Raw genomic sequence first — 22,180 nt, 5'->3', positions numbered from 1 at the left:
GTTTTTACCCTGACAGAAGACTGCATTAAAAGTCTTTACATATTTTATTTTTAATTTCTCTGGAATTTATTAATGAACTGCAATAAGAAAACTATCAAGCCTATATTTTATTATGCAGTGTATTGCTATATACAGTAATACAGTACTACATGAGCTAAATTCAGACCAATAAATTGTTCCTCCCAGGCCACCCATTTATTTCTGTGACCCCCCATCACCAGAATAACTGTGCTCTTTGTGTCTCAGAAGGGATTCACCACCAGCGGTGCTCTTCTGCAGTCCAGACTATGGACTAATTTCTTCTGAGAGCCCCATACAACATTTATAACCTATTAAGCAACAGACTAATTAAGTGTAACTATTTAACAATGCTATTCTAAGGCGAACAGGTCTCTCTATGATTTTTATTTTGAATAGATAATGGTTTGTTATTACACTAACCATTTTCATACATAATACTATATTTGATAGAGCAGGTTGAACTATTCATTTTGAATATTTCTTATGAATTCAGCTCTTCTTTGTTTCGAAGTATTTCAAAATTGATCCAGATTTCTTAATGTGCTCTTTATTCATAAATAGGTATTAAATAGGTAATTATTAGACTACAGGTTACTTGTAGAGCTGGTTAACAAATGGGATAATTTTTGATTTAAAAAAGTGTCCCTTTTTCTTGTCAAGAGTTCTCAGATTCTGAAATTTGAAAAACAGAATGACTTTTTTCACACACACAAAAGAAAAGACAAGAAAATGTTGACCCTCTTTTGTGTAAGTTGTGAGATTGAACATTTTTTGACTGGCCCTAGTTGTTTATAAAAATGTCATTCATTATTTTTGCAGGATGGTTCTTACCAAAATCATGTGGGGTTTTTTTCTGCCACTTGATTGAATTTTAGAAACACTTTAATCAGGCGAATATTGAATAACAGGAAATTCACTTGTCCTGTAAAAATTTTCACAACTGATCATTTGTTCTAAAGTTTGTGCAGCTTTTAGACTTCACAAAATTTTCAGGATACTCAAAAACACTATGATCATAGGAATATACACAAATAATTTATGACCCCGTACATCAAAGAAAACCAAACTTGGCCTTTTTATTCTTGAAACATGAGATTAATTTTAAAAATACTGCATCATGGTAACATCTTATGTTCAATGCTTAGTAGAATTGCTGAGGGAATAGTAAGAGATTAACCAAGGATTTCTAACCAGTCCAAGGGTTAGTTTCTCTTTCTAGGAGGCCTTGTTCAATTTTTCTTAAGTAAGCTTTATTGAGTGACTTAAGCAAAATCAAAACAATATACTTTTATTCTGAAGTAAGAGTGTCCACACACATTCATGCACTGAAATAACAAAAGATATGAGTTAAAAATCAATTTGCCTGTGAAAGTTAGGCTCTCTTTTGAGGTATTCTGGGCAGAAACAAAAGGTGTGAACTTCAGTGTATGTAGATTAGGCCTACTCATGACTCCATGTGGACCCAAGCAAGGAGGCGACAGGAAGAGGAGTTGCATTCTCATTGAGTTGTGAGTCTACACCAGGGCCCCCATATATGCAAAATTTAAAGATGTCCCACTGTGTCCTAGAAAGCAGCTCTTTAAAGATTAGGGATTTTTCTTCATATTTTTCAGTCATCCTGTATCTCTTTGTTAGTGTGTACCATTTATCCTAGTGTTCTGAGGTGGCTGTAGAGAACTGCCTTTCCTTAGCTCTTGTGAGCTATAACAGGGACAGACACTTTATGCCATGAAGGCCTTGTCTACGCTCAGCCTTGAACTGAGTCTAAGCTTTCTTTAAACATGGCTGTAACTAAATTGGTTATTTGCATAGTTTTGTTGGCTATTATTGTTAGAGCCAAACTGTTTTTAAAAACCATTTTTAAAAATCCAGAATGTCTTTTTAAACATGGTTTTGATATGATTTTTCCCCATCCACACTGTTTGGGCAGACTGTGTTAGCTGAAACCATGTCTAAATGAAGACCAAATATGGTTCCTTAACTCATTTCATAGCCTGTTATGGATGGGATCTAAATTTACTGGGTTTTTTTTTTCTATGTCAAATAGCAGAGTATTGGAGAGAGGTAGGAAATTATGCTAGTCTAGATGGACCCCAAAGACCTAACTGACTGTGCCTCCAAATGAGACATCACATTGAAAGAAAGCAATGTAAATATGTGATTTAAAATGTTGTGCCATGAATGGCAGAGTGATAGTCTCATAATCAAGTATCTAGGATTTATCTGAAAGCAGAGAAGCCCAAAATGATTTGTAGGAGGAAAGTGGTTAGAATATCTCAAACATCTGTATTTATTTATCCAATATACCTGTTGGGTTTTGTAATACAATTAGGGCTATTTTCCTCCAAAGTGAGGAGGACCAAATCTTGCTCACTTTACTGATGTGATTTAGTCTCTAACTCAATTAAATGAATATAGTGTTTACATATGTTACTGAGGCCTGCCTAATGGGTGAATTGCTCGTAAATGGGACAATTCCAAGCTCACACTGAAATATTAATTTTTGAATATTACCATGAAAATGGATGTACGAGATATATCCAGTCACACACATAGGGCTAGGCAGTGACAGGCCCTGACACAGGGGCTTGAATGAGAGTATTCACGGAGCCTCACTGAGTGGAAGCACCATAAAAGTTCCTGGATTTGTGGCAAAAGGAAGTAGAAGCAACACATTATGTTCCGCAATTACTCAGAAGCTTGTGGAATCCCCTGTAGACACTGCAAGCCAGAGGGATTTCCTAAGGTCTGGGAGGATGAAAAAGACACTGAGTTGGAGAGTGCAAAAATATACTTATTTTGTCTGCTGATACTGGGACTCGCTTTAAATTATTTATAGCACCTAGAAAAGAAATATAGTCTAGTTGTTACTAGGATTGTCGATTAATTGCAGTTAACTCAGGCAATTAACTCAAAAAAATTAATCATGACTAATTGCAGTTTTCATCGCACTGTTCAACCATAGAATACCAAGTGAAATTTATTAAATATTTTTGGATGTTTTTCTACATTTTCAAATATATTGATTTAAATTACAACACAGAATACAAAGTGTACACTGCTCACATTATATTATTTTTATTACAAATATTTGCACTGTAAAAATGATAAATAAGAAATAGTTTTTTTCAGTTCATCTCATCCAAGTACTGTAATGCAATCTCTTTATCATGAAAGTGCAACTTACAAATGTAGATTTTTTTTTTGTTACATAACTGCATTCAAAAACAAAACAATGCAAAACTTTACAGCCTACAAGTCCACTCAGTCCTACTTCTTGTTCAGCCAATCGCTCCGACAACCAAGTTTGTTTACATTTACGGGAGATAATGCTGCCCACGTCTGATTTACAGCGTCACCAGAAAGTGAGAACAGGCATTCGCATGGCAATTTTGTAGCCGGCATTGCAAGGTATATACATGCCAGATATGCTAAACATTTGAATGCCCCTTCATGCTTCGGCCAACATTCCAGAAGACATGCTTCCGTGCTGATGATGCTCGTTTAAAAAATAACGTGTTAATTAAATTTGTGACTCCTTGGGGGAGAATTGTATGTCTCCGGCTCTGTTTTACCTGCATTCTGCCATATATTTCATGTTATAGTAGTCTCGGATGATGTTCCAGCACATGTTGTTCATTTTAAGAACACATTCACTGCAGATTTGACAAAATGCAAAAAAGGTACCAATGTGAGATTTCTAAAGATGGCTACAGACCTCAACCCAAAGTTTAAGAATCTGAAGTGCCTTCCAGAATCTGAGAGGGATAAGGTGTGGAGGATGCTTTCACAAGTCTGAAAAGAGCAACACTCCGATGCGGAAACTACAGAACCCGAACCACCAAAAAAGAAAATCACCCTTCTGCTGGTGGCGTCTGACTCAGATGATGAAAATGAAGATGTGTCAGTCGGCACTGCTTTGGATTATTGAGTAGAACATGTCATCAGCATGGATGCACTTCCTCTGGAATGGTGGTTGAAACATGAAGGGACATATGATTCTTTAGTACATCTGGCATGTAAATATCTTGTGACGCCTGCTACAACAGTGCCATGTGAATGCCTGTTCTCACTTTCAGGTGACATTGTAAACAAGAAACAGGCAGCATTATCTCCTGCAAATGTTAACAAACTTGTTTGTCTGAGCGATTGGCTGAACAAGAAATAGGACTGAGTGGAGTTGTAGGCTCTAAAGTTTTAAATTTTTTTGTTTTTAAATGCAGTTTTTTGTACATAATTCTACATCTGTATGTTCAACTTTCATGACAGAGATTGCACTAGAGTACTTGTATGAGGTGAAATGAAAAATACTATTTCTTATTTTTTTACAATGCAAATATTTGTAATCAAAAATATAAACTGAGCACTGTACACTTTGTATTCTATGTTGTAATGGAAATCAATATATTTGAAAATGTAGAAAAATCCAAAAATATTTAAATAAATGGTATTCTACTATTGTTTAACAGCACGATTAAATTTTTTTTAAATGCTTGACAGCCCTAGTTGTTACTGGGACATGATAGTGCTTGCCTTATTGTAAGTTTCATAGATTTTCTTCTTTTTTTTTTAAACGCTAGAAGGGATCATCTAAAGTGACACAACCGCAGCTCAGAAGAGCTTGTTTCTTCTTCCAAAAGCAGTAACTCCATAGCTGCTAAAGAGACATAGTGTTGGGGTCCTTTGCAATGTCAAAAATGGGGCCCTTGTTACCTTCACAGTCACTGCCAAGCCAGTGTATCTTTGACATGGAACTCCACTGAGATCAGTAGAGCAGAATCCAGAATTAATTTGACATTATGAAAAGTAGTTACTATAGATAGCTGATCCCCAAGGGGCAATGAGTGGATAGTGGAATCCAGGTTAGATGGAGTTTTTAGATGTTAACATTTTGGCTATTGTAAAAAAAATACAAGTTTTAAATGATCAAATGGCACCAGTCCACAATCAGTGGAACCTATTATGCATATGTTGGGTTTTATTAAGGATCATTGTGTATTTCTTGGTAGAGAAGATTTAAAAAATGTCTCAAGCTACAAGAAATCTACTGTCTACCTTCCCCAAGGAAACAAACAAAAACATGTGACATTTCTGAAACATTTAGAGTCAAAATGAATCCTGGAGTGATTTTTTGAAGTATAATAAACCTGAAGTGCTGAAATAATAGCACAATAGTGTTGCAAAGGTGACCTTGTAAAATTATTCTGTTCTGGTACAGCGCTTTGTGCAATGAGTAAACAACAAGTATTTTGAAACTCTAAAACAAATTTAGGACATTAGTTAGAGAGAGATGAGTCTGGATGTTTCATATGCATCAGATGATATATTGCACTGTTGTATTTTTGGTGTTAATATTTTGTGAAGCTTTTCTATAATTACTTTGTTTACCAGTATTTCTTTCCATTCAATGATTTTTGTGACAACTATCTCCCATTATGTTTTATTTATCTCTTTAATAATACAACTGCAGTAACTGTATTAAAAATAATTGTTAGTTAGCAATGAGAATTTCTAAAACCTCCTACTACCTGTGTGCCAGTATTTACCCTTTTTGTTGAAAATACTTCAGCCCATGAGTTGTGGAATCCTTCTAGAAATCATTGATATTATATAGATCAATCCTAGGCATTTTTAATTCTTCCTTTACTTTGTTTTCACAGTAGTTGGGATAAAAATTGATACTCTTTCCTTTCTGTTTCTATAGGTTCTGTACAGATTAAAGGAAAAAATTCAGTTCTCACTGCGACAAGATAAGGAGAAAAAACAAGAGATCCACCTTTCACCCATTCCCCTGCAGACAACTTGGTCTGAGTACAAGACAGCAAACAGAATGGTCCAACCTGAACAGGCTCCTAAAGTTGTTAATGTCATAGTGGACCCCCAAGGCCAATGTGTTCCTGAGATCAAACCTCCACTCTCTGCCAGTCCATCGCCTTTCAAAATGAAACCTGTGGGCCTTCAAGAAAGGTAGGATTATGCCCTAGCACACTCAATATTTACTGTCTCATTTTAAGATCTCACAGCATAGTTTGATGTGCACCTCCTCCTTCAGAGAAGCACTAAAAGGTGCCCATCAAACACACTGAGTGCCTTTGACATACATTTTAAAACACAGGAACATGGGAGAATACGAAGTAATAATCGACCAAAGCAACAACACTTCTTTCCCCTCGCATCCTGTCACACATTTGATCATCAGTCACATGAACTGTTTAATCCCTCCCCCATCATACTTTCCACCAGACAGAAATCCCACCCTCAGTTGCCTCAGGATATGTCTACACTGCAATCAAATACCTGCAGCTGGCCTGTGTCAGCTGACTCAGGCTTGGGCTAGCAGGCCGTTTAATTACGGTGTCGATGTTCAGGATTGGGGTGGAGCCTGAGCTCTAGGACCCTCCCCCATCACGGGGTTCCAGAGCTCGAGTCCAGCCCAAGCCCAAACCATTTACATCCCAATTAAACAGCCTCATAGCTAGGTTTGACAACTTTCTGATTGCAGAAAACCAAACACCCTCGCTCCCTCGGTCATTTTCACCAGGCTAGGCAGGGGATTGGGGTCCGGGAGGGAGTGAGGGTTCTGGGCTGGTGATGCAGGCTCTGGGGTGAGGCCAGAAATGAGAGGTTCAGGGTGCAGGGGGCTCCAGGCTGGGGCATTCAGAGTGCAAGAGAGGATGCAGGCTCAGGGAGGGAGTTTGGATGCGGGAAGGAGCTCAGGGCTGGGGCAGGAGGTTGGAGTATTGGGGGGAGGGGAGAGGGTTCCAGCTGGGGATGCGGGCTCTAGTGTGGGGCCAGAAATGAGGGGTTTGGGGTCTAGGAGGGAACTCCAGGCTGGGGGGTTCAGAATGAGGGAGAGGATGTGGGCTCTGGGAGGGAGTTTGGGTGCAGAAAGGGGCTCAGGGCTGGGGCAGGGGGTTGGGGTATGGGAGGGGTTTCAGGGTGCAAGCGCCAGGCAGCACTTACCTTAGGCGGCTCCCAGAAGCGGCTGGCATTTCCCTCTGGCTCCTAGGCAGAGGTACAGCCAGGCGGCTCTGTGCACCGCCCCCGTCTGCAGGCACCACCCCCGCAGCTCCCATTGGCTGCAGTTCCTGCCCAATGGGAGCTGCAGAGTTGGCTTTCGATACAGGGGCAGCACATGGAGCCTCCATAGCCATGCCTCTCCTAGGAGCCAGAGGGAAACGCCGGCCGCTTCTGGGAGCCACACAGAGCCAGGGCAGGCAGGGAGCCTGCTTTAGCCTCACTGCACCGCCAACCGGACTTTTAACGGCCGGTTGGCGGTGCAGCACCAGCAGTGCTGACCGGAACCACCAGAATTCCTTTTCAACCAGGTGCTCCAGTTGAAAACTGGACACCTGGCAACCCTATCCATAGCCCGAGTCAGCTGACAGAGGCCAGCTGTGTGTGTTTGATTGCAGTGTAGACATAGTCTCAGGTCACAATTCCAACCTTTCATTTGCATCCCGCAAAGCCTTAGTGGGCATTGGCGTCTGAGGGCAACTAATACCTTTTGGGTATGCAAACAGGCTAAAACAAAAGTTCAGAGAACTGCCCCATCGACTCTGAAACCTCTCTACCCCAAATAGACCACAACACGGGGGCAGTGCCATGGCATGGGGGTTGCAACATGGAGGCACCATGTAGGGTGTGCCTAATGCTTTGGCTTTCTTTTGTTTGGCCTTGCACTGCTCTCTGCTATTACCTTGTTCTCCCTCTTTTTTGTCTGGCTGTGTATTATTCACTGGCTGTGTATTATTCAAATCCCAGTTTGTGAACTCTCTAGGGTAGGGACTGTCTTCATGGTGTACGAGGGGGCCCTAATCCTTGTCTGGGTTCCTTAGGCATGACCGCAGTATAACTAATCAACATCATCCAGCCAGGAAGGCTTGTTCTGCCCCCATAACAGCAATGTCAGGGGTACAATGCCCTCTCCCTTGATATCACTCATCAAATGGGTGACCCCATTGCCATATTTGGCAGCAAGGGGGGAATCTGTGACTCCACCTCTTGAGGAGGGAATAGAGGTTGGGCAATCGCAGAGAAGCACTATGCCTTCTGCCTGCAGGGCTCCCCACTCACACAGGTGTACCATTCTATGTAAAGCTGCTGGGGAATTTTTCGACAAATTGTTTTTTGCCCAAAAAATGCCAATTCATCAAAACTAAAACACCTTATGAAACAGGGTTGGTTTTGGCAGATCTCCCAACTCAGAAGGAGGGAGGGGGTAAAAAAAGCTTTGAAATTGGTAACATGGGACATGGTGACATTTTCAAACTAGAAAGATGCAGTTTTTTGAGTCAAAGTGACTTTTCGTTTCAAACTTTTAGTAAATTTAGACCGAAAAGGTGAAAAAAAAAAAAACCCACTGAAATCAAATGAAACATTTTTGAAATTGAAAAGTTTCCATTGATTGGAACCTTTTATTTATTTACTTGGTTGGTTGGTCGGATTTTTGGTTTGTGAAAATTTTCAAGATTTTGACTTTTTGTCAAGATCTGGGACAGGCAAATCTTTAGAAATCTCAAAAATTCTCACTGGATGGGAAAACCTTTTCCTACCTAGCCTTGACCGGGTGTCCCAGCTGGACTGCAGAGCTGTGCCAGGTCAGGGTTTGGCTCTCTAAATCTCTCCTTTTTTTAACAAGAATGGAGACATTTGGTACAGAAGCAAACAATGTTCACAGTTACTGCTATTGATGTATCACTGAAATAATTCTGTGATTTGTCCAGCTTCTTAAAATATATTTTGTTTATGAATGATTCAGTAGATTCTTTGCACATCTTTTGCTGCCTCTTTCTCTAGCAAGAATCTTGCTTACCATTTTATATAATAAAGGGTTTTCCCAATAGGCTCCGCAGCTAACATTTGCATTTATCAGACATATTTAATGTCTCTAATAAAATATATGCAACCAGGGCCGGTGCAACCATTTAGGCAAACTAGGCGGCCGCCTAGGGCGCCTAGTGGTTGGGGGCGTCTAGAAGCCCGCTCAGGTGAGGAGGTGGAGTGGAGGTGAGCTGGGACAGGGGGCGCATGGGGAGGGCCGCCCACAGTAATGGGGGGGGCGCGCACAGGGGAACCGCTCGCCGCCCCAGATCACCTCCACTCTGCCTCCTCCACTGAGCACACAGCCCCGCTCTAAGTCTCCTCCAATCGGCGCCGCAAGCCTGCGAGGGGAGGAGAATTAGAGTGGTGCCAGCGTGCTCAGCAGAGGAGGAGGAGCCGAGATGAGCTGGGGTGGGCTCCACAGGCGGGGTTAGCTGCCACGGGGGGGGGGGGGGGGGGGAAGTCTCTCCGGGCTGGATTAGCTGCCGTGGAGGGGGGTTGCTGCTGCGGGGGGGGGGGGGGGCCTGGGTTAGCTGCCGCGGGGGGGTGGGGTTAGCTGGGGGGGGCGCAAGGTGGAAGTTTCGCCTACGGCGCGAAATTTCCTTGCACTGGCCCTGTATGCAACACATACTCTGGGACTGTAATACCATGATTAAGGCAGTTGAGAAGAAGTCTGATTGCCTTCCTGATACCATCATGATCCCAAATTTTTGGTCCATCTGTAGCAGTAGTGGTAAAATAGGGAAGAGAGATGAAATACTTGCATGACTTTAATTTTTGTGGGGAGAATAAGGCTTTATTTCCTGCTAACGGAATTTATCAAAATCACACCAAACCTCAGCCTTCATTACCAGCTATATATCCTGAAACTACCATTGTTTATTAGGAACCCTTTGTAACAGAGCTCACTTTAAAGAAAGATCAAAACTTGCGTGATATGAGAGTTACTTATATCTGAACTACGGGCTTTGTCGCAGACAAGTTGTTGGACGATGGGAGAGTGACATCTATAGGAAGAAGAAAAGATTGCAATGTATCTTGGGTTTCATTCCTGAGTAGGAAAAAGAAAAGATTGGGCACGTTTCTTTCTGCAGCCCTTTCAGTTGCCCAGCTTTGGGTTCTTGTCCTGGATCACTTTTAGCTGAAGGTTTTCAAGTGTCCCTTTGAGCAGCTCCCTATTTCACTGAAGTGGATCTTGAAATACTCATTCAGCGGAATGTTAGCTAAAGTGTTCCATTTCAACGTTTGTTCTACTTTTGAGGAAAGGCTGCATGGCAAGGCTATCATGACCATAACAGGCACTGTAACTCAATAGGTGAATTCTTTTCTCTAGTATTAATAGAAAGATGTCTTTCTATATTTGGCATATAGTAAATGTTTGCCCCATGGAAGAGATGGTGGTTAAAGATATACGTGAATGGCATAGATGATAGACGGGCTTCATCTAAGCTATGTTTCTTGATCCCTTTTTTCATTCTGGTTATTTAGTGATTCTTGGCTAGGAAAGGTGAAGGGTCTTCTTCAAGACCTTTTAGAATCTTCTAAATTATTCAGCAGAGGATGCTTGAAAATTGCTGTTTGCTGGCATTCCCTTGTTTCCCTAAGTGACAAAGACCTATTATACTGGCAGAATGCCTGGTCCCATTACTGACCCAACAAGCAGGAGAACTAATATTCTCCAATATATGTCTCCTGTGAGGCCCTGCAATAGTTCCTTGGGGCTTACACTTTCTCTTCTGTCATATTGCATGCTGCATGGTCATTTATTTTTCTATTTAAACTCTTATGAATTGGGCTGCAAACCAATATTTTTCCAACTAAAGGGTCAGGCCTAATTTTGATCTCAGCTAGTCCAGAGTTAATCTGATTTACACATTGTAACCAAAATCAGAATCTGATGGATAGTGATTTGGTATTTTAAATTGTAGTCTGACTAGATAAGCACTTCTTCTTTTCTTGTCCCAGTCACAAACTAGATGTTTTTCCAGAACTGTGCACAAGTGATGGCTCATTCCATTGGTGCAGCAAGATCCTCCTTTGTACAGATCTCCCCAGGAGTTGGCAAACAAGCAGGTCCTCTACACCGCACTCACATGCATTTGTGCATTCAGTAAAGCACTGAAAACCCTATTAGAGTTATTAACAAGTTAAAATGCAAAAGTGCTGGGTGTCCATTACAAAAGGAGTAAAGGAGATAAGTTACCACACCAGCAAATCATGCATATGGTTTACTAGTGGAATTACTCCTTTATCCATCTATTATTAGAATATAAGAACAGGCATACTGGGTCAGACCAATGATCCATCTAGCCCATTATCCTATCCTCTGACAGCGGTCAATGCCAGGTGCTTCAGAGGGAATGAACAGAACAGGGCATCCCCTGTTGTCCACTCCCAGCTTCTGGCAGCTAGTGACTCCCGGAGCATGGGGTGCATCCCTGACCATCTTGTCTAATAGCCATTGATGGACCTAGCCTCCATGAACTTATCTAATTCTTTTTTTTAACCCATTTCTAGTTTTAGCCTTCACAACATCCCCGGCAATGAATTTCACTGGTTGACTGAGTTGTGTATAGATGTGCTTCCTTTTGTTTGTTTTAAACCTGCTGCCTATTAATTTCATTGGGTGACCCCTAGTTCATGTATTATGTGAAGAGGTAAATAACAGTTCCTTGTTCACTTTCTCCATACCATTTATGATTTTATAGACCTCTATTATATCACCTCCCCGTCCCGTCATTTCTTTTCCAAGATGATCAGTCCCAGTCTTTCTAATCCCCCCTTATATGGAAGCTGTTCCATACCCCTAATAATTTTTGTTGCCATTCTCTGTACTTTTTCCAATTCTAAAATATCTTTTTTGAGATTTGGTGAAGAGCACTGCATGCAGTATTCAAGATATGGGCATACTGTGAATTCACATAGTGGCATTATGATATTTTCTGTCTTTTTATCTATCCCTTCCCTAATGGTTCCTAACATTCTCTTAGCTTTCTTTACTGCTGCTGAGTAGATGTTTTTAGAGAACTATCCACGAGGACTCCAAGATCTCTTTTGTGAGTGGGAACAGATAATTTAGACTCCATCATTTTGTATGTATAGTTGGGATTATGTTTTCCCATGTGCATTACTTTGCATTTATCAACATTGAATTTCATCTGCCATTTTCTGGTCCAGTGACCCATGTTTTGTGAGATCTCTTTGTAACTCTCCACAGTCTTCTTTGGACTTAATTATCTTGAGTAATTTTGTATTGTCTGCAAATTTTGCCACATCGCTGTTTACCCCTTTTTTGAGATAATTTATGAATATGTTGAACAGCACTGGTCTCAGTACAGATCCCTGAGGGACACCACTACTTACCTCTCTCCATTGTTGAAACTGACAATTTATTCCTACCCTCTTTTCCCTGACTTTTAACCAGTTACTGATCCATGAGAGGATCTTCCCTATTATCCCATTACTTTCCTTAAGAGCCTTTGGTGAGGAACCTTGTCAAGGGCTTTCTGAAAGTCCAAGTACACTATATCCTCTAGATCACCCTGGTCCACAAGTTTGTGGACCCCCTCGAAGAATTCTAGTGGATTGGTGAGGCATGATTTCCCTTTACAAAAGCTGTGTTGACTCTTTCCCAACAAATCATGTTCATCTACGTGTCGGATAATTCTGTTTTTACTATAGTTCCAATCAGTTGCCGGTACTGAAGTTGTAAATGCCAGGATCACCTCTCGACCCTTTTTTTAAAAAATTGACATTACATTAGCTATCCCCCAGTCATCTGATAAAGAAGTTGATTTAGTGATAGATTACATACCACAGTTAGTAGTTCTGCAATTTCATATTAAAATTCCTTCAGAACTCTTGGGTGAATACCATCTGGTCCTACTGACTTATTACTGGTTTTTTTTTTTTTTTAAGGTATCAATTTGTTCCAAAACCTCATGTATTAACACCTCAATCTGGGACAGTTCCTCAGATTTTTCACTTAAAAAGAATGGCTCAGGTGTGGGAAACTCCAATTATTATTACGATTATCATTCCAAGTTTTTGTAACGTGGCATCTAAGCTAAATAATACAGGGGTATTATAGGGATAACCTGGATTTGTTCAAACAAATTCAGTTAAATATTTCACACACACAAATGCTGGGAAAGATAGAAATAATGGTCCTGACAACTAAGAAGTGTTGTAGAATCTACAAATTATTATTTCTAAAGTCTCTTCATGCACTTATATTCCAGCACCAAAATAGCTACAAAGATTTTCCACCTACTAATGCTGTGACCATTCTAAACAATGACATCCACATGCAATCTCCAATGTGATTATTGCTTTGGAAACAAAACAGGCTAGATCCTCCACTGCTCTGCAGTTTGTGCAGGCATTTTCTCACGTGCAAAGCGGCTGTAAAGCACCATCCTTCTGAGCTGGTGGTATTTTAGACCCACTTTGCACGTACTTTTCTCAAGTGCAAATAAATACAACAAGATGCAGTGCAAGGGAGAATACAGCCCAGCGAATTGAGGGAACATACGACAGGTATGTGAAATGAAGAGTAAAAATGAGAATTTAGAATTTGCTGGGGGGTGGAGGGGGCGGGTAGGGGCTCCCTTGATCCCCAACCCCCCGGCCTCACTGTTGATCATTTATACTCTCTTTCCCCTTAGTTCGCAACACATGAGGGAGTTCTCTGAATCAAACAGGCAAAAGAAAGTCCCTCTCTCCTCTTTTTCCCTTATGAGAGAGGAGATTCTGGATGAAAAGAAATAAAGGCAAAGGTGGCCTGTCTTTCAGGATTGAGCTTGGTCTATCAGAGTCTATTACCCCTTAGTGAGGCCTACCTTCTGTCCCTCCTTTTGGGGCGTACTGCTTTGCTACCAGTCAGCACAGCTTTGTGAGCAGTGTGGCCTGTGACTGTCTCCTTCTGACTGTTAGTCTCAAAGGTGCCACAGGACCCTCTGTTGCTTTGTATAAGGAGGAGGCTCTGACTTGTAACTTTTAGCCCAGTGGTTAGGGCACTCACCTGGGATGTGGGAGACCCTGGTTTGAATCCCTGCTCTGGTGCAGGGATTTAAACCCAAGTCTCCTCCTTCCCAGGAGAGTTCCCCAAGCACTGTGTTATAGGGTATACTGAGTGGGTCTCACTCCATCTCTCCTAATGAAGCTGTTCAACTTTGTATAAAATACTTGAATAGCCATTGGGCCAGAGAGAGTGAGAATGACTCTATGGCCTGGTAATAGGACATTAACCTGGGAGGGGGAGACCCAAATTCAAGACCCTGCTTCAATGAATATTTAATTATTTATATAAAGTGGAACAGCTTCAACAGGAGAGCTTGAGAGAGACCCACCCCAGAATAGCCTAACGCCTGGGACGGGGGACACCTGGGTTCAGATGCTTGCATCAAAGTGCGGATTCAAACCTGGCTGTCCCCCATCCCAATTAAGTGTCCTGGCCATTAGGCTAAAAGTTATGAGGTGGGTGGCCTCTGGCCATTTTGTGAATCTAGTCTTTTAAAAGTGCCTGGAAACAAAACGTTTCAGGTCAAATTACATGTTTTGTTCAACCTGGAATGCCCTTTTTTGATTTGCTGAAATGGGGGTGGGAAGGGAGGAATTTGGGGGTTCAGTTCAACACAAACCAATTTTTCTTTCCAATTTTTTGAAACTGCCAGTCAATCGAAACATCAATAATTACCTTTATCTGTAACTGTGAGGAATCATTGCTAGGGTTCAAATATATGCTAAATTAAGACAAGCCACTTAGAATCCACTGCAAAGGGGGGAGGACTTCCAATGGACTTTATATGCTGAACTCTGCACTGTGAAAACCTCTGTTAAAATAGTCACTGGGCACTACAAAGAAGGCCATGTGACGTCTCAGTCTGTCATCTCCAGTGAAAATCACAGCAAGCACCAGAATGTCGAGTATTATAAGAAAAAGTAAACTCCAAGATCTAAGAGGAGGAAAGATGACCTCTAAAACTGCATCAAACAGAACCCCAGATAACATAATGTGTGGGTATGGTGAATTTGAGCAGAATGCTGGACTGAACTCTGATTGTGGAGGAAAAACCTTGTGTGATGTTAAGCTTGTGCCAAGAATCAGAGCAATAAGATAAAACAGCATGTCATGAATGACAGGCGTTGAACCATTAAGAAATACTCATGGCTGTCATTATCATTATGACAGTCTCTGTAACTTAATAGGTGTACTCTCTTCTCCAGTTTGAACAAATACATATATTTCTATATTTGGCATATGGTCAGTGGAGGAGATGGTGGTTACCTATTTAAATGGTGATTAAAATAATGAGTGGGATGAAGAACAGGGTGGGCACTTCTGTTCCCCTTTTCTCATAATACAAAAATAAGGGGATATTGTGATGGAATTGAAAGGCAGCATATTTTAAAGGAAACTGCTTTTTCATACAATTTATAAGTAACCTATGTTAGAACTTACTGCCACAAGATAAAATTGAGGGCAAGAGAACAGGAAGATACAAAAGAGGACTTGACATATGTGGATAATGAGAACAACCACACTTATATTAGAAAGGATTATATTGTTGGGGATAAATATATAATATGAAGGACATACACCCTTGTGATGATTTGGGGAGTCTGTGTACAACTTATGAATTCTGATTGATCTTATGAAATTTCTCTATCATTCACTGTATGTGGAGTGAGCCATGTGCTGCCAGCAGATCGAGGAACGTGATCCTTCCCCTTTATTCGACATTGGTGAGGCCTCATCTGGAATACTGTGTCCAGTTTTGGGCCCCACACTACAAGAAGGATGTGGAAAAATTGGAAAGAGTCCAGCGGAGGGCAACAAAAATGATTAGGGGTCTGGAGCACATGACTTATGAGGAGAGGCTGAGAGAACTGGGATTGTTTAGTCTCCAGAAGAGAAGAATGAGGGGGGATTTGATAGCAGCCTTCAACTACCTGAAGGGGGGTTCCAAAGAGGATGGAGCTCGGCTGTTCTCAGTGGTGGCAGATGACAGAACAAGGAGCAATGGTCTCAAGTTGCGGTGGGGGAGGTCCAGGTTGGATATCAGGAAAAACTATTTCACTAGGAGGGTGGTGAAACACTGGAATGCGTTACCTAGGGAGGTGGTGGAGTCTCCTTCCTTGGAGGTTTTTAAGGCCCGGCTTGACAAAGCCCTGGCTGGGATGATTTAGCTGGGAATTGGTCCTGCTTTGAGCAGGGGGTTGGACTAGATGACCTCTTGAGGTCCCTTCCAACTCTGATATTCTATGATTCTATGATTCTATGACTGTGTTACATATCCCCCACACCAGGGACAATGGGGGTCATGAAACCTGGATGGCTCCCATTCAAGTGGGAACACCTTGGTACAGTGGGATGGCTGAAGCCTGGGGAAGCCAGTCCAAGTTCCTCTGCAGAGTTTGGAGAGTGGAAAATCCCCAAATGGGAGAACAAAGAAATCAGCTGTTAATTCTGGGCTTTAGAGGCCACGGAGCCTGAGGATATGTCTGTTCTACAGAGTTAACCCAGATGATTGGCCCAGGTTAGCCTTACTCAGGTGTGAGGATCCCCATAGCAACATCCCACCCACATTACTGTGTCCTCACTGTTTCTCCATGCACCTGTGTGCACCTGGTGGGATAGTCCATGGTTCCTTGTACTGAGATGTTCAAGGATTCTTACCCAGTCAGTTGTGTCCGTTATGGGAGAACTTGTCTGTCCTTTGGGGGCGATTTGTAGGAAGTAATTGGAGGACGATCAGCACTCAAGTGATTTATCACTGCAAAATGGGTAGGTTCTAGCCCAAGTTCAAAGCATAGCTCGAGTTCTAACCGACATCTCCAGGAACATAGGTCAAAAGTTTTTCTGTGTGGCTGGTAAGGGGGTTTGGGCTGAAACCTGGGTAAGAGCCCACTTTAACTGAGCAGTGAAGACATACCGTGAGAGGGAACTCAGAGGGGACTCATTGACAGGAAGCTTGGGCAGGAGAGAGGCAGAGAGTTGCCAAGCTTATGTAGAAGGGAGGATTGTTAACCTTTTAACTATTTGACCAGCTGAGGAAGAAGGAAACTGGCTCCACAGGAGAGAGAGAGAGAGACTAGTGATTTGGAAGGGAAGCCAGAGAGAGAGATCCTGGACATCTCAGAGGAAACTGACCTAAGCCCAAATAAAGTTCAAGAATGGTGAGGAAACTGAAGCAGGGAAATAGGTATAGGTGTTTTTTATTGTTTTATCTAGATCTGTATATTTTTGTGCTAGCTAAAGTAAAGAGTGATTAAGTTTACAAAACTTTATACCGCCTCTGTCTCCATTTGCTTCACTAATATGTGTCTCTGAAAAGAGAACTGTAAACCTAGAGTTCCCACAAGATTGGAGCTCTGATCTTGCACGATCTAAAAAATAAAAAGGAGTCATATAAAAAATGGAAACTAGGACAGATTACAAAGGATGAATATAGGCAAACAACACAGGAATGCAGGGGCAAGATTAGAAAGGCAAAGGCACAAAATGAGCTCAAACTAGCTACGGGAATAAAAGGAAACAAGAAGACTTTTTATCAATACATTAGAAGCAAGAGGAAGACCAAAGACAGGGTAGGCCCACTGCTTAGTGAAGAGGGAGAAACAGTAACAGGAAACTTGGAAATGGCAGAGATGCTTAATGACTTCTTTGTTTCGGTCTTCACCGAGAAGTCTGAAGGAATGCCTAACATAGTGAATGCTAATGGGAAGGGGGTAGGTTTAGCGGATAAAATAAAAAAAGAACAAGTTAAAAATCACTTAGAAAAGTTAGATGCCTGCAAGTCACCCGGGCCTGATGAAATGCATCCTAGAATACTCAAGGAGCTAATAGAGGAGGTATCTGAGCCTCTAGCTATTATCTTTGGAAAGTCATGGGAGACGGGAGAGATTCCAGAAGACTGGAAAAGGGCAAATATAGTGCCCATCTATAAAAAGGGAAATAAAAACAACCCAGGTAACTACAGACCAGTTAGTTTAACTTCTGTGCCAGGGAAGATAATGGAGCAAGTAATTAAGAAAATCATCTGCAAACACTTGGAAGGTGGTAAGGTGATAGGGAACAGCCAGCATGGATTTGTGAAGAACAAATCATGTCAAACCAATCTGATAGCTTTCTTTGATAGGATAACGAGCCTTGTGGATAAGGGTGAAGCGGTGGATGTGGTATACCTAGACTTTAGTAAGGCATTTGATACGGTCTCGCATGATATTCTTATCGATAAACTAGGCAAATACAAATTAGATGGGGCTACTATAAGGTGGGTGCATAACTGGCTGGATAACCGTACTCAGAGAGTTGTTATTAATGGTTCCCAATCCTGCTGGAAAGGCGTAACGAGTGGGATTCCGCAGGGGTCTGTTTTGGGACCGGCTCTGTTCAATATCTTCATCAACGACTTAGATATTGGCATAGAAAGTACGCTTATTAAGTTTGCGGATGATACCAAACTGGGAGGGATTGCAACTACTTTGGAGGACAGGGTCATAATTCAAAATGATCTGGACAAATTGGAAAAATGGTCTGAGTTAAACAGGATGAAGTTTAACAAAGACAAATGCAAAGTGCTCCACTTAGGAAGGAAAAATCAATTTCACACATACAGAATGGGAAAAGACTGTCTAGGAAGGAGTACGGCAGAAAGGGATCTAGGGGTTATAGTGGACCACAAGCTAAATATGAGTCAACAGTGTGATGCTGTTGCAAAAAAAGCAAACATGATTCTGGGATGCATTAACAGGTGTGTTGTGAGCAAGACACGAGAAGTCATTCTTCCGCTCTACTCTGCTCTGGTTAGGCCTCAGCTGGAGTATTGTGTCCAGTTCTGGGCGCCGCATTTTAAAAAAGATGTGGAGAAATTGGAAAGGGTCCAAAGAAGAGCAACAAGAATGATTAAAGGTCTTGAGAACATGACCTATGAAGGAAGGCTGAAAGAACTGGGTTTGTTTAGTTTGGAAAAGAGAAGACTGAGAGGGGACATGATAGCAGCTTTCAGGTATCTAAAAGGGTGTCATAAGGAGGAGGGAGAGAACTTGTTCACCTTAGCCTCTAAGGATAGAACCAGAAACAATGGGTTTAAACTGCAGCAAGGGAGGTCTAGGTTGGACATTAGGAAAAAGTTCCTAACTGTCAGGGTGGTTAAACACTGGAACAAATTGCCTAGGGAGGTTGTGGAATCTCCGTCTCTGGAGATATTTAAGAGTAGGTTAGATAAATGTCTATCAGGGATGGTCTAGACAGTATTTGGTCCTGCCATGCGAGCAGGGGACTGGACTCGATGACCTCTCGAGGTCCCTTCCAGTCCTATAATCTATAATCTAATCTAAAGAGTGTGCTCAAGCCATTGGGAAGTCTGGGAGAATCAGCACTGGTCCTGGGGACCTCAGGCCACAGGGCCACATTCCCATGAAGAGGTAACAGACAGTGTTCCTGTGCACAGGAAATGTGCCAGAGAGGCTCAGGGGAGAGACAGGCTTGCAGCCTACTCAGACTAAGTGCTCACGGGCACAGTGTGTGAGTCCCAGAGACAGCACTCTGCTGAGTGTCCAGCCAAGGAGAGCTCCATTAGGGCTGGGTGCTACAGCCTTCATGTTTTAGAGCATAAACTGATAGGCTTAGTAAAAAAATTTCCCTGGGGGGCAAGTTATTCCATAACTGCCCACTGCAGGGTTTTTTTTTTCACCTTCGTCTGAAATATCTGGTACTCATTGCTGTCAGAGAGAGGCTACTGGACTAGATGGACCACTTGTCTGATCTGCTATGGCAAGTCCTGTGTTAATTTTGACAGATCTGCTCCTTTTCAGTTATTTTACATAGGTACAAAAATGAAATTACAGTATCTGACCATCCTTATTCATTATCTCCCCCTTGGCAGCCATCTTGTGGGTGATAAGCATTAGCTGTACAAGCTGGTACTTGTTTTACATATAGTCCTGGCAGGTATTCTGGAACTTGAAGAGCAATCTCCTTTCAAAAGAATCAATACATTAGTGATACAGTATACCAAATTGACCTTATATATTAACTAGTAACTATCGTGACCCAGTAGTTAGAAACACTTAAGGGAGGGTAAAAAAAATGATGCTCTTGTTTGCTACATTAATATAATAAAAGTCAAATAAGAAAGTGTCACCTGTTTGAGAAAATCTCCATTTAATAAGACAAGAAATGTTATCCAGCAATTCTCTCTGGTCCTGTTCTGATTTTTTAATTAGAACTCAGTTGGTGCTGTAGATATAATTATTCTATTACATAATCTCATTATGACTAAAGCTGTTGCTGAGATTTTCTGCCATTAAATGAAATATTCTGTTGTGAGTAATCACTTAAAGCAATACTTTGTGGGTAGCATCTTGCAGTTGGAATATTGTAAACATGCCAATGTTTGTAGTTTCTGACATATGTATGAGAACTTCATATATTTACAGGAAGGGGCTTTGAATTTTCTGGCCAAAATATACTTGCTTTGCATAGATTTGGAGGATAAATTTACTCTATTGTGTTGAGCTGAATATGCTTTTGGCATTCTTAATTTAACTCTCAGGGATTGTTTCCAGGAAAATGTTGATGTAAAAGCAGAACTATGTGGCAACCCAAAAGAATTAGCTGGAGAACATGTTAGAAGAGATACAGAAATGACACCTTGCCCTATCAAAAGGAATTAGAGAAGCAGCAAGGACTAATAAACTGAGTTTGAGATAGGAGCCAGAAAATCCTGATTTCCAGTCCCATCTCTGCCATTGACTCACTGTGTAGCCCTGGATAAGCCACATAAATTCTCCATTTCCATGTTCCTATCTGTAGGCATACCTACCGTACAGGAGTATTGCAAGGATTAAAATAAGAATGTTTGTAAAGTATTATACAGGTGCTAAGCATTAGTATCGTGTATGTGTATAACTTAAGGAGTCTGCAAGCTTTTCCAAAAAAGGCTTAAATTCATTTTCCTGTTTAGGACATAGGCTCATGATTCGATAGTGCCTCCAAAATGTGTTATGTGCTGTATTCGCCCAATAGTGACCTGTGTAGATCTGCTGCATGGCACCTTTCAAACAAGGGGCATTTAGTACTTTAAGCCCCAATCCAACAATGGGGTGTTTTCAGGTTTCCCCATGCAGAGCCTCATTGACTGTAATAGAGCTCCCAAGCAGACACAGGGGTCTGCTTACATGGATCTCCTTGCAGCAACTGGGCCTTAGTTTGTTTACCAGTTGTTGGTCTGACAGCCCATAGATTTTAAATAATGTATCAGTAGCAATCTAGGTTTAAATTGTGGGCAGGCATGAATGCATCTGACTCAAGAAGCACTGGGGGCTTAATCTAAAGACCATTGGAAAGACTCCCATGACTTTCAGTGGACTTTGGATCATACTCTAGCTGAGTACAAGGCCTTCAGTCTGGCCAAGGAATAGCTGTGCAGATCCCCTAACCTTTGGCTTCAGGCTGAAGAGAAAATTCTGTCCACTCCAAATCCTTCTGCAAAGCCTGTTTACTTGGACTTTATGGAGAGGACAAGAATTTGAATGAGTCTGAACTACCCCATTTATCTCAATGGGATATCAACTCAGATGCCAACCTAAGAATGACCATTTAAATATCAATTTTTATTTCTCTGCTGATTATTTCAATAGAGGCATCCAGCATATGTGGTTGAAGCTATCTGAAACAGCATTGAGAGATGTAAATAACTGGAAGCTCTGTTGGATAGTTGATTTAGGTTAGTTCTTTGTATAAGAGTCTGAAATGGAAGAGAGAAGATCTAGGTGACTGGAAATTCCTTGGGAGGAAATCCTTAGTGAAGAACAAAAGATTTCATGGAAGTGGGGAAGGATTTGTTGTTTTGTTTTGGAAGACAAGAGTAATCTATTTGTCTAAATATTTATATTCCCCTGCCCCTTTTCATAGTATTTAAGTTATATAGATTTTTAGAATAGTAGTTATAGAACCCTGATGGCTTCATCTATATTCCAGTCTATAAGACTATTCCATGAGGGGTGAATCCATTGTTTACGATGACATCTACCTATCATAATCTAGGTCTTTAGACCGCATCCAACACCTGAGTGCCTCATGGACTTTCTCCCATTGTCTTGAATGCCTCTTGCCAGATTGGTCTAAACTCAGCTAGAATAGATGGTGCACTTCCCCTCCCTAACTCTGCTGTTCCTTAGGCAGCTGGTACTATCCCAGATGTCCTCCATCTTTCCTGCAAAGTAGGAAATTTTCATAGCTGGTGACATTTGTTTCTGGGACCAGACAATCCAGGCAAATTAGCCCACCTAATATTCAGAACAGTTTCACTGATTGCAACTTCAGATT

General features: G+C 41.5%; 1 protein-coding gene across 4 annotated transcripts in view; it reads left to right on the top strand.

The window, feature by feature from the left end:
- PTPRR (protein tyrosine phosphatase receptor type R) overlaps positions 1–22,180 on the top strand; it is a 214,768-nt gene that overhangs the window by 115,663 nt on the left and 76,925 nt on the right. For all 4 annotated transcript variants that reach the window (XM_054026423.1, XM_054026441.1, XM_054026449.1 and 1 more), the window contains one exon: positions 5,726–5,988. In XM_054026423.1, coding sequence (XP_053882398.1) covers positions 5,726–5,988 — 263 coding nt within the window. The remainder of the gene's footprint in view (positions 1–5,725; positions 5,989–22,180) is intronic.

This window comes from Malaclemys terrapin, chromosome 1 (assembly GCF_027887155.1).
Source record: "Malaclemys terrapin pileata isolate rMalTer1 chromosome 1, rMalTer1.hap1, whole genome shotgun sequence".
NCBI lineage: Eukaryota > Metazoa > Chordata > Testudines > Emydidae > Malaclemys > Malaclemys terrapin.
The sequence above is the reverse complement of the archived record's forward strand: the minus strand, read 5'-3'. Positions and strand labels throughout refer to the sequence as shown.